At 39.6% G+C, this 12,997-nt stretch overlaps 1 protein-coding gene across 2 annotated transcripts in view; it reads right to left on the bottom strand.

Annotated features, from left to right (window-relative positions):
• Positions 1-561: 561 nt before the first annotated feature.
• The window catches only part of CHST8 (carbohydrate sulfotransferase 8), a 262,245-nt gene continuing 249,809 nt past the window's right edge, over positions 562-12,997 (bottom strand). Inside the window, exons 3-4 of one of the 2 annotated variants that reach the window (XM_037878141.2) lie at positions 11,028-11,065; positions 562-6,478 (exon numbers count right to left, since the gene is read on the bottom strand). In XM_037878141.2, coding sequence (XP_037734069.1) covers positions 5,330-6,478; positions 11,028-11,065 — 1,187 coding nt within the window. In that variant the 3' untranslated portion in view covers positions 562-5,329. Of the gene's footprint in view, positions 6,479-11,023; positions 11,066-12,997 lie in introns of both variants that reach the window. The other variant, XM_043526024.1, reaches the window with a different exon arrangement.

Raw genomic sequence — 12,997 nt, 5'->3', positions numbered from 1 at the left:
CTCAAATGATTGTACAGCTGACTTATGTATTCTCAACAAGATAATTAATAAAGTTAATGCTAGGAAGACTTTTTTCTGGAGCATCTGTGAATGCTGATATTGAATATTGATCTCTATTTATCGTGTACACAAGGTGGAGGCTGTCCTTTATCCAGGCTTTATCATGCGTATCATACATGCATACATCTATTATAAATATCCGTAGGCTCACATATAGAGTGAACAGTGTGTATACACACTTGTAACTAACTTTAATGAAGTTACTGATTTACATCAGTGTAAAACTAGCAGAAGAGATTCCAGTGTTGGATGCAGGTGTGCTGTGTGTGTACATAGATCTTCGTGGGAATGGATATTGAAAACATGAAAGGCAGTGCATTAAACCCTTTAGGTCTGTCTTGACTAGTTAGGTATGATTGGAGTATCAGCAAAGAAGCAGACTTAAATGTGAAGACTTTTAGTACTTTTAGTTCAAGAGACACTCTTTCACATTATTATTGTCATTATTTTCACTCATTTTTATTTGACAGAAAACATGAAGGTGTCTGAGGGGGAGCTCTGAATGTAGCTTTTGTTACCTTCTCTTCCTTCAGATCCCTCCTAAAAACCTCCATCAGGCCTTTGAAAAATGACTTGCATCAAAATGGGAGGAACTAAACAAAAGTTATCTCCTCATGTGGATTTCCTGTCTTTAGACAGCAAGCTCTTTAGGACAGGAAGGGACTGTCTACTTTTTGCATATTGTGTTGGGCTGAGCACTTTGCTGATGATTAATAATGCGTCAAAACTGGTATGTACTGTATGGACGTATAGGAGAACAGAGTTTGCTGAGAGCCTAGAAATGATGCTAATTACAAAAGATCTTAGGCATTTAAAAAGATAAGCAAGCTCCCACTCCATCATTTCTCCTGTTTGTACCTTTGTTTATATTGCTAGATCACAATATCTCTACATTTTTATAAATGACATTGAGCCATAGGGCCAACTTTATTAAGCATGCATTTTTGATTCAGCAAAACCAAGCTAGGACGTTACATTGTTTCATTATATTGTTTCTCAAACACTTATGCACTTTTCCAAGGGAACAGAATTTGTCTTATACATTTTATAATGAGTTTGAGATGCAGCAAATCTTAAAATGTTTTCAGGAATGTTTAATTTATATACATTGCTGGTAAATTACCCACGAAATAGTACAGAAGGATTGTCAAGGGCTGTTAAATTACAGCTTTTACTACCAAACTTTGAGAATGCAGCTTTATAAAACGCACCTTTTAAGGGCAAGAAACCATCTGGCAAAAACCTTTAACTGGAGATATAAGCAGCACTAGATCTTCAGCTTGACTGAATTCCTAACTAGAGACATTAAAAAAAATGGGATTTTCCTTTGATGGAAATTTTGACACTTCAAAATTACTTTACATTCCCAATCAGGGGGAAAAACTGCAATATTGGAAATATTTTTGCAAAATGAAAAATTCTGAAAGTTTGAATGGGAAATGTCAAAAATGAAACCTTAAACATTTTTCCATAAGAAGATTTTGACATGTCAAAGTGGAATTTTTCATTTCAAATCACCCAACTGGAAAATAAGCAATAGTTAAAACTGACATTCTTATGAAATACTTTAATTTACATGAAACCACATTTTCCAGGAGGTACATTTATTTTCGTCAAAAATGTTGACCAAATATACTCTTACCTCAGACTGAGCTTCTGATCTGGATCAAATTAATTGGGCTCTTTAACTGGGGTGAGAGCTAGGACCCGCTGATCAGTTTTATAGTTCCCTGGTTCCACCCCTTATTGGCTTTGGCCAATCAGCTTTCTCCATTTCTTAATGCAGTTCCCCTTCCCCTCTTTTCTTGGTGTGTGTGTGTGTGTGTGTGTATATGTATATGTGTCTCTCTCTCTTTCTCTATATATATATTCCCTTGCCCATTAAAACACTCTCCAACCACACTGCTTATGGTCAGTAAGAAGTAAGAGGCCCCAACCAACAAACCACCCACAGCTAACAAACCTATACTAAAACAAACCAGCCGTCTAATATATAGCAGATTCCACGCTATGGGGAGCTGCCATTCTTGAAATATCATATTAATTATATCAGTTGGTGCTGTGTACAGCTGGTCAATTTTTTTTTTGAATGAAGAGTTTTTTCTTGAATGGCCTCTTGTTTTTAAACAACATTTTTCACAAAAAAATTTGTCAAAGATTTCATTTTTTGTGGCATTCCCTCCCCCCTTTTATTGAAATGGTTAATGGTGGTTTTTTTGTGGGGGGAGGGGAACAGGTGGGAGGGGACACTAATAAAAGGTATGACTTTTTACATGATAAATGGGTCCACCTTGTATGCTTCAAAATATAAACAGCTTCAAAATTTAGAAGTTTTTCACAAAATAGGTTTTAATTTTTCGACCAACTCTACTGGCATATAAATATTCGTTCTTGTGGGTCCCTTCGCATGACCCAAATCAGCTCAGCAGCAAATGCTGCCTTCCCTGGAGGCCAGAGAAAGTTTTACCAAGTGTTGCTCTAAGGTAAGAATGCCCAAATCTCTATTCTCTCAGGTCTCATCTACACCCAAAAATTGTACCAATCTAGCTATACTAGTATAGTAAAATCGGTAACCCCCCCCTCCCAGTCTGGATGCAATTATACCAAAATAAAGACACTTATAACAATACAGCATATCCCCATATTGGAAGGGGAATAAGCTATACTGGTATAACTGTGCTGAATGCAGATACAAGCCCAATGCTTCTCTCAGTGAGAATGTGCTCCCATCCAGGTAAGTGAATAGGGTTCAGCGCTAGGCAGAAGTATATCTGGAGGGGCAGCAATCACATATTGAGTGCTCTGGTTCTTTGTGATCCTTTTGGCAGCTTGCAGGGTCAAATCCAAAATGAGTAAATTACATCCATTTAGAGAAAATGAGCTCAGACCTTATCACATCCTCTTTGTGTTTCTTAGTGACTCCTCCAGATTTCCTCGAGTTATAGCCAAACCTAATCATGTTGATTAGAGAGACACCTCTTTTTTTTTTTTTTTTTCATGGACTGAATTCCAAGGAAGGTGTAATAATGAAGAACGGCATTGTCAGCTACATTGCTGCCTAAATTACTATTGCCTAGACTTAAACTTGCAGTGTCTCTTATTTTAAATTCAGGAATTTACATGCATAAACTTCTGTAGGACCCACTGAATAAAACACCTCTTTCTGTGCTCAATCCTGCAATGTGCTGAGCACTTTAGCTCAGATCCAGCAAAACACTTAAGAATGTGTTTAACTTTTAAAAACCTGATTTTCCCATTGACTTCAATAGGGTATTCAATGTGTGTATACAAAATTTGTTTCTGCATCCAATCTGTGATCTGCAGATATAAAAAGGATATATGCAGGTTTGCAGGGCTCTGTCAATAGGATGCTAGACACACAGATACTTATAAAACTTTTTCTGAGTGAAAAACATTCAAGGAACTTTTTAAAAGTATATTCTCAGTTTTTAATGGCAGACATTTTAGAAATCATGCTGGGGGGGGGGGTGAGACCTTTTGTCAATAAAAAATATTGTATTCATATTTGTCCTTTTGTTAAAAAAATTAAGATAGAGTTAAAATACAATGATTTTAGTGGGACCCTAATGGAAATACTTACAGTGTGTAAAAATATGCATGTATGTAAATGTTTGCAGTATTGGGTCCTAAAATTGTAAGCTCTTTGCAGCAAAGAATGTCTTATACAGGTTTGTTAGAGAGACACAGTGGATGAGGTAATCCTTTTATTGGACCAATTTCTCCTGGTGAGAGATGCAAGCTTTCAAGTTTACACAGAGCTCTTCTTGAGGTCTGCATTAGCCAATGTGTGTACAGAACCTAGCATGACTTATAACTGAAGCTTACAATTTTTGGATTGCTTAATGGATACTGATTCAAATGTGCTCACCTAACTGAAAATAGCATTGACCTCAAAACCAGGACAGCTAATTAATTAGCCACATATAGTCAACAACAGTTTATATAAAGTTAACATGGATGTTCTGCTGCTGTTGTAACTCTCCAACATTTGAACCTCATGGAGGTTTCCACTTGAGAGAAAACACAGCAAAACTACAGTTAAATATAGAAAATGATGAACAAAATGAAACCACAAACAAATACGCTCTGCTTGTTGCTGTGAACTGAAATCTGATTTTAACCAAAATAAAGCCTTATTGTTTGTAGCGATAAAAAGTACCCTGATGGGCAGGAAGTTGTATTTACATTTATTTGCCACTTTAAAGGAAACATTTGATATTCCTGGTGACTATACAGATTAAATTAAAGATTTGTTAATGCAAAGGATTAAAATAATCTTAGTAACATGCATAAAGATGTAAATGTTCCTTTGCATTTTATCTTCTTGCAGATTAATGTGGCATAAGGGGAATATGGAAGGGGGACAATACATCCTCACTCTGTGAATTGCAACATCTGCTTTTACACTGCACTCACATGGTCATTAAGTATTAATGTTTTCACTAGAACATGTTTGAACATAGTATTGTAATTGTAATAAATTTTCTCTTATTCTAATTAATTTGGTAATCACAGAAAGTAATTAGAAATCTGTGTCCAGCTTCAAATTTATAAGGCCTTCTTGGTGTATGGTTGCATGCATTGCGGATTGCAAGGAACTGTAAAACTGTTAATGAAACAGCACTTTGTTTTCTTTATCTTATGGTATTTTAAAGAGCTCATCATAACAGTTAGGACTTTAATAGACTATTGGATCCACCACAGGATTTCAGGTGCTTTCCCCACCTCTTCACCCACTCTTCTTGCCACCCTCCAATGCAAACACAAATAACCACCAGAATGGAAAATCACGTGCTTTATTTAGGAGCCCTGGTGTATATTATCACATGGAGAGCCTGTAGAAAAATTTATGATTTAAAGGAGGAAGTTAAGGAGCAGATGTAAACGTCACTAGTTGTAAATCATTTATGCTCTGTTACGTATTTTTTGCTGCTGTGGAAATGCTCTTTAACTGACCCTTTGCTAAACAGACGGTAACATGTAGGAGGCGCCACATGGAGGCATAAGGACTTTCTATTTCCCGTTTTTCTTTATGTTTCAGGCCAAATGTAAAAGTCAGGTTTTTATTTATGGTAATTTTCTAAAATGAGATTTTGTACATGAAAAGCTATCCGTTTTACTATGTAACATGAATCCACTGATTATTCTTAGAAAATATGAGAGTGATGTGCTTCTAGAGTATCAATGTACCAAGACCTGTATCTATTATGTAATTCAGCTGATATGAAATAGAAGTGTCTGTTACTTTCTAATATAAATCTTCAAAAGGTTTTGAATAGTTAAACATCAAATAATCCATATAATAAAAATCATAACTGTGTTGTCTTTGAGCAGGGGAAAGCTGTGCAAAATAGCTCTGTGTAATTTTAGTGGTTGTTCGTTCTTCGTTGGAATGTCTGTCTTTAAACCTAGGGAAAGTTAAATTTTGTGGAGCACCAATTAAATGCAGGAAAAAATTTGCATCTTCTTCCATGCTTTCAAATTTCCCTACAAAGTCATAGTCTATTAAACATGGGCTGCAAAGCCTGTTGATGTGATCCCAGTGAATGTCCATGCCCACTGGCCTATGTACATCTAGAAGATATTGAATGAACTCTTTAAATTTGACTCCAGAACCTGTCCTTAATGCTTCTTTGGAGGCATTGACACGGTATCTCGAAATGATAGCTTTTCCAAAAACAGGGTGGTAGTAATTGTTCGGATGCTCAAACTTGTCGCGAAATGCGGATACCAACTTTTCAAAGGGTTCGCGAATGAAAAGCATCTTGGTGTAAGTGTTGAGTCTGTGATAAATCCCTTTGCGATCAAACCCATCCAGCCTTTTTAAGTAATTTCCATAGTGCACTGTGTTGTGCTGTATATCTTTTGTGGAGGAAGCCAACCCATTGAGAACCATGAGCACCCGTTTCCAGTTAGAACAGCCAGCTTTTGGAACTTCACAGTATAAAATTCTGTATTTATCTTCTACAAATATTCTGGAAACGTGATAAGGAGTGATTATCCTTCTGTTATTACTCTTGTATTTGGAACAAGTATCTCTCATTATTCTCTTTCTTTCTCTTTGGATTTGATAGAGACTTTTCCAATTGTTGTTGTTTCTGTCCTCAGATTTAAGCATAGGCAAGTTGAGAGAAGAATTGTTCATAGCAATCAGTATAGGGCTCTTCTTAATTATAAATCTCCTTTTCCGTTTGTGGAGCCCGATAGGATTAATTTCTGCATCTTTTTTTTGACGGTCTTTCATCACAAACATTATATTTTGCTTTCTGTCTGTACTTTGAAACTGAGTAGGTACGTTCACAGGTGGGTATAATGAACTTTTCTGGTTTCCCATTGCTAATTCCTCTGCAGAATTTTTTCTTACTCTTATGTCCTGATTGTTGCTAGAAGTGCAGTCCTGTTGGAAGAAAAGTCCCAAGAAATTACTAAATGAGATGTTATCAACAGTGATAAATACTTTGTACCGTTTAATGGCAGATCTATTCATTGACTCTCAGTTCAGCTAAATTATAAAATGACATGTATTGCAGCACATCTGAGACACTGCTCCTGCACTAGACTTTTCCATTTCCTTGTCTTTCTGTTTTAGGTTTGTTTAGACATCAAAGCTAGAGGTGAGCCTGAGCTGGCAGATGGAATGTTCTCATAGTTTGGGGGTTGTCTGTGTCCAGGATTCTGGTATGGATCCATCTCTGAACTATGTATCTGTGGCATGAATAACTTTTGTACTCATTGGAAATGGAGGGGCGGGGGGAGGAATTAATTAGCTGTATGGTGCAAGAACTAACACTCAACGTGTTGCCGTTTCTCTGTCTGGTGTGATAATTTTGGAATGCATTGTAGCAATTCCAAAATTGCAGGGAATGTTCTAGGCACTATGGGCACAAGCCTATTGATTTTTGTGCAAACTGAAGTACCAGAAAAGCCTGATTCACAGGAATATCCAGGCCCTCAGACTGCATGGTGCTGCAGGCAGAGAAATCTCTGTCTGCCCATTGTTGCTACCTTAACTTGTTGCATGAGGACACAGGGAGGGTTTATCAGGGAAGCTGCAGTGCTTAAAGTCAGAGAGAGAGAGTGTGTGTGTGTGCGCATGTGTACTGAGGGGGGTTGCATACCCCTCCATTTAAAAATCAAGCTGAGTCTCTGAGGGACACACTGTAAGCACTGTCTCATCAAAGCTGCCGCTCCCACATTATGGTAGGCCCCACACTTTTTTTCAGACCACTGTAAGCACTGGACAACAGGGATGCTGGTGTGGGGAGGAGCCCTGAATGAGGGTAGGAGGGAAGCAGCAAGTATCAGAGGGATGGGAGGGGCAGGGACCTGGGGCTAAATGAGTTGTTGGGGGCAGGGGCAAAGTAGGGACTGAGACATGGGGGGGAGACACCAGAGCCTCAGGGAGGAGGAACAGAGATGAGGAAGGGAGATATATGAGTGCACACAGAGTCCCTGCCATGGGGGAAGGGGAGTGGGGGACGATGGTATGTTGGAACAGGACATGGGGGACACACAGAATCCTTGGCATGAGGGAGGATGGGGCTTGCAGGGAGTCCCTGAAATAGGCCTTATGTCTACACTTTAGCTGGGAGTGAATCTCTTAATCCAGGTAGACAACACAGGGGCGTGAATGGGAGGGGGGAAAGCAGGGGCATGGGCCAGCCAATAATCTCTGGGGAAACAGAACTCCTCTGGCCCCAGGGCTGCAGGGCGGAGAGTGAGCTCTTCTGACTCTGGGGCCATGGTGAGGAGAGCAATCTCCTCTGGCCCCTGGGCTGCTGTGGGGATACAGAACCATGCCTCTCCAAAAGTAGTAAAATTTAAATTTCTGCACATGGCCCTGACAGACAGCGATGGTGGGGCTTGAGCTAGTATGTTAAAAATAGCAGTATGGACATTGGAGCTCTGAAGCTAGCCCATCAATCCCCTCGTCGTCAGAGCCTGAGCCGTAATGTCCACACCATCTTGAGCCCCGCAACACAAGTCTGTCTGCCCGAGCTGCAGCGCAGACACAGGGAGTTTGGGGAGGAGAATGGATGAATGCAAAGAGTCCTTGGTAGGTACAATCCACTCATCTTCCATATGCTACAAATTGTGCATGACCCCCTTGTTACACTCTTGCCTAGTCTTTCTAAGTAGGCTGCACTGGTTAATTGCCTTCCAGTCCCCAGCCCAGGGAAATTAAGTTCCTTCCATTTTGACACACCTAAACTAAATTTCTGTCTGTATCTCTAGGGGTGAAATTTGCTCCTGTAATGAGATGCTCCGTCATTCAAGTTCTGCATCAGCCTTGTTTTGAAGGCTTAAGTAGGGCAACGACCAGTACAGGCTACCTGCATGGTGGTGAATGTCACCCTCGGAGAAGTCATTTTCCAGTTACTAGCTAGACCATGATGTTCTAGCCCCTAGAAAATGAGCCATCTGCCTTAGGACACGTTCCGGGAGATGGCATCTTATACACATTCTCACTCTGCAGCAGTTTGTGCCATTTCTTTCACTCAGCAAGATCTTGCTGTCTTTAAAAATATGCATGTACATATTACAAGAGGAACACAACATAGATTATGCAGGTGAGCCTGAAAATGATGACCCAGATAGGTTACAGTTCTGGCAAGCAATCATTATTCAGCATAAAATACTACTTTTTATTATAGCTATTAATGGAGGCTTGAAATAATTTCACCTTTAAATGATTTCACATGCTTGGCATGTCAGGAAGAAGGAGAATCCCACACTTGGTTCAAATGAACTTCCTCACTTTGACTTGTTTGCTCATTAGTTGTTGGAGTGTGTTTCAAAGTGAATGTTTATAAAAAATTATAGCTGTCATTATCGCCCTAATCCAAAGGCCAATGAAGTCAATGGGAATCTTTCCACTGACTTTAATGAGCTTTGGATCTGGCTATTTGGAGTGAAAAATGGTGAAGTGGTTGCAAAGCAAAGACAGTCTGTGCCTCTTGCTGACCATTTTCCTATCTCACCAGAGTGGGATTAGGGGCGAATTGTATGGATTAATTAATTAATTAATATGTTTGCATTATCATAGAAAAACTATGTCTCCTGCTTTGACTAAAATTTTGTTTAACTGGTTATTATAACTGTGGTTTTCCAAAGATGTTATAGTTCAGATGGAGGGAGGAATGGGAGGGCAGGGAATACGCAGATATAGCTGTTCAGCTGGTGAATACTTTAGCCTAAAATACTTTAACATTTAGAGGTAAACTGTGATGCAAATCACAATCTTTCCTATCTTCGCCTTTCACCTGCTACTTAATGATGATTAAAGATGTCCCAAAACTTAAAAAATCAGTTTTAGATTTGAAATGAGTATTCTTTCTTCTTCATGCTGAAGCACTTTTGCGAATTATCATGATGACATCACAACTCTTCTGCCTGTTCTCTCAGCTGAGCAGGGGGAATCTGCAGTATGGGCTTGATCCAGTCCCCTTGAAGGCAATGAAAAAACACCCAGTTGACTTCAATGGGAGTTAGATTAGCCTCTCTGTGGCCCAACAGAAATCTTCACAGGCCTTAAGATTAGGCTGTCAAAGAATAAGAACAAGCCTTTCCTGCCACTCAGTTACAAAGGGGAAGCTGCAACTCAGGCTACATCCCCATCTGGCATCACTACTGATTTACTGTATTTTCCCAAGTTCCGCCTTCACAGGAGAATGGGTTTTCCTTTCCCTCTTTTTTTTTTTCCTGGAAAAAGTTGCTTCAATATTCATCATCAAAAAGCAATGAGCAAAAATCCAAACGGTAACTTATTAACTTGTGTTCAGAAATAAAGTGGAACTAGTCACTATTAAACAAATTCTAAAAGCAGCTGTGCGTACTAGTGGAACAAGGGCAAGGTGGAACACAGTCTGGGCTGTCTCTTCACTTCTCTGTATACAGGACGCTAAGACCCAAACAGAGCAGAATGTTCTCTACACTTGCTTCCTTTTGTAACTGTTCAGAAAAAGTTATACTTTTTTCTAGAATGACTGTGTAAAGTTTTTCCTACTGCTTTGCTATTGCTATTACCACGTGATATAGGCTGACTTGGAAACCAACTCATTCTGGTACTCCCGTGTATAGTTGCCTGGGGGGACTATGCAAGTATTTGATTGCTATTCTGTTGAGATACTTACCCTGATGTAAATGCATCAAACGTATATTTCAGTCGTCTTGTACATGTAAATGGCCAGCTGTTTTGTTGTATTTACTGCATATTGCTCTTTACTGAGTGATGTGGAAATCATATGAAGAAATCAGACTTATATTTGATAATTCGTACTTATTCCATGCTAGGGTACAGTCCTCCCCACAAAAAACCCAACACCCCGCATTGGGGATGATGAATCTAAAACTAGCATTTTCACCATAAGCAAATGTCCTAATTTGAATTGTGGACAAAATTCCTATTCACTCCCATTCAAAAGGTAAGTTGAACCTGCAGAGAAGGAGCGATATGAACTACATCTCACTAAGTTCCCCCTGGAATTTTGATAAACAGCTGGTAAATTCAAGCATTCTTTCAAGTACTTGCATTCATCCCTTAAACTTTAAAGAAGTAAGAGATATAGTCACAGCTACTTTGAATGAACTAGTAGCCACTAGATGGCTCACTTATACCAGTATTTTTCTTTCTAATATTCTAAGTACACTCAACCAATTCTTTTAAGCAATAAAATTTCGTACCAAATATGAATATGCAAATATCTTTCAAGTTTACAGTATCTTTTAGGAATATCTAATCTAGCAAACAACCATAAAACTAAATTTTCATGGCTTACCAAATTTGTATTTTAATAAAAAAAATTTGCACGCCAGGGAAAAGCTTTAATGCTTCATTCCTGTTTGATACTTCCAGTCTAATGGTTTGCTCTGAGCCTTCTCTCCCACATTCTGTATTGCAAATATGTCTTGCTCTATTTTCTTGCATTTTTTTCTGAAGAACTTACTTTTTTGGGTTGTTGGGGTCCCATGTTATATTTTATCCCTAAAGAAAGAAAAGGAAAATTACAATAATATTTGGTAAAAATACATGACATGCTTATCTTGCACCACTGAGATCAATAAGAGTTCTACCATTAACTAGAATGTGAGTAGGGGCAGTCCCTATTAGAACAATGATATTAAATAGACCTGCAATGTTTTATATCAATGTATAGCCCATAGTAATAATACTTAACTCTTTTATAGCTCTTATATCTGTAGAACTCAAAATGCTTTACAGAGTAGATCAATATCATTATTCTCACGTGGATAATGGGGAAACTGAGGCAGAGGTGAAATCATACAATTATAGAAGATTAGGGTTGGAAGAGACGGCAGGAGGTCATCTAGTCCAACCCCCTGCTCAAAGCAGGACCAACCCCAACTAAATCATCCCAGCCAGGGTTTTGTCAAGCCAGGCCTTAAAAACCTCTAAGGATGGAGATTCCACCACATCCCTAGCTAACCCATTCCAGTGCTTCACCACCCTCCTAGTGAAATAGTTTTTCCTAATATCCAAGCTAGATCTCTGCCACTGCAACTTGAGACCATTGCTCCTTGTTCTGTCATCTGCTACCACTGAGAAAAGTCGAGCTCCATCTCCCTTTGGAACCCCCTTCAGGTAATTGAAGACTGCTACCAAATCTCCCCTCACTCTTCTCTTCTGCAGACTAAATAAGCCCAGTTCCCTCAGCCTCTCCTCATAAATCTTTTGCCCCATCCCCCTAATCATTTTCGTTGCCCTCTACTAGACACTCTCCAATTTGTCCACATGCTTTGTGTAGTGGGGCCCCCAAAACTGGATGCAATGCTCCAGATGTGGTCTTACCAGTGACAAATAGAGGGGAATGATCCCTTCCCTCGATCTGCTGGCAATACTCCTACTAATGCAGCCCAGTATGCCGTTAGCCTTCTTGGCAGCAAGGGCACACTGTTGACTCATATCCAGCTTCTCGTCCACTGTAATCCCCAGGTCCTTTTCTACAGAACTTCCACTTAGCCAGTCAGTCCCCAGCGTGTAGCAGTGCATGGGATTCTTCCATCCTAAGTGCAGGACTCTGCACTTGTCCTTGTTGAACCGCGTCAGATTTCTTTTGGCCCAATCCTCCAATTTGTCTAGGTCACTCTGGACTATATCCCTACCCTCCAGCATATCTACTCTCCCCCCAGCTCAGTGTCATACATGCATTTGCTGAGGGTGCAATCCATCCCATTATCCAGATCATTAATGAAGATGTTGAACAAAACCAGCCCGAGGACCGACCCTGGGGCACTCCGCTTGATACTGGCTGCCAACTAGACATCGAGCCGTTGATCACTACCCATTGAGCCCGACAATCTAGGACTTGCTCAAGGTCAGCAGGCCAGTTGCAGAACCAGGAATAGAACCCACGTCTCCCGAATCCCAGGCCAGTGCCATACCCACTAGGCCGAAATATCATCTCATAAATGCCTGTATTTAAGTTAACTAAAAATTGCTGTTAATTGTGCCCACTTTGATAGTTCTGAATGTTTACCAGTTGGCATGCATGCGTTGTCCTATAATCCCTTCCCTCTACTGTGTTATGTATATCGGAGGTAATATTTGTAGAGCATTTTGAACATACTATGGAAAGCAGTTATCACTTTTACAAGTATTATGCCACATGCTCTTAACTATTAAAGAGGGATCCAATCAGGAATATAATGATAAAGATGTGAGTGTCTCTTAAGACTAAACTAAGAGAACTTTGCAATTGCTTATAGTTTGTTGTATGAAGTGTTGTTGTAGCCATGTTGGCCCCCGGATATTAGAGAGCTGAGGTGGGGTGAGCTAATATCTTTTATTGGGCAAACTTCAGCTTGTGAGAGAGATAAGCTTTTGAGCTTACATAGAGCTCTTCTTCAGGTCTGGAAAATGTACTCAGCATCTGTACTTTGAGTACATTTTCCAGAC

The sequence above is a fragment of the Chelonia mydas genome, chromosome 12 (assembly GCF_015237465.2).
Source record: "Chelonia mydas isolate rCheMyd1 chromosome 12, rCheMyd1.pri.v2, whole genome shotgun sequence".
Taxonomy (NCBI): domain Eukaryota; kingdom Metazoa; phylum Chordata; order Testudines; family Cheloniidae; genus Chelonia; species Chelonia mydas.
This window is presented reverse-complemented; position numbering and strand designations above follow the sequence as displayed.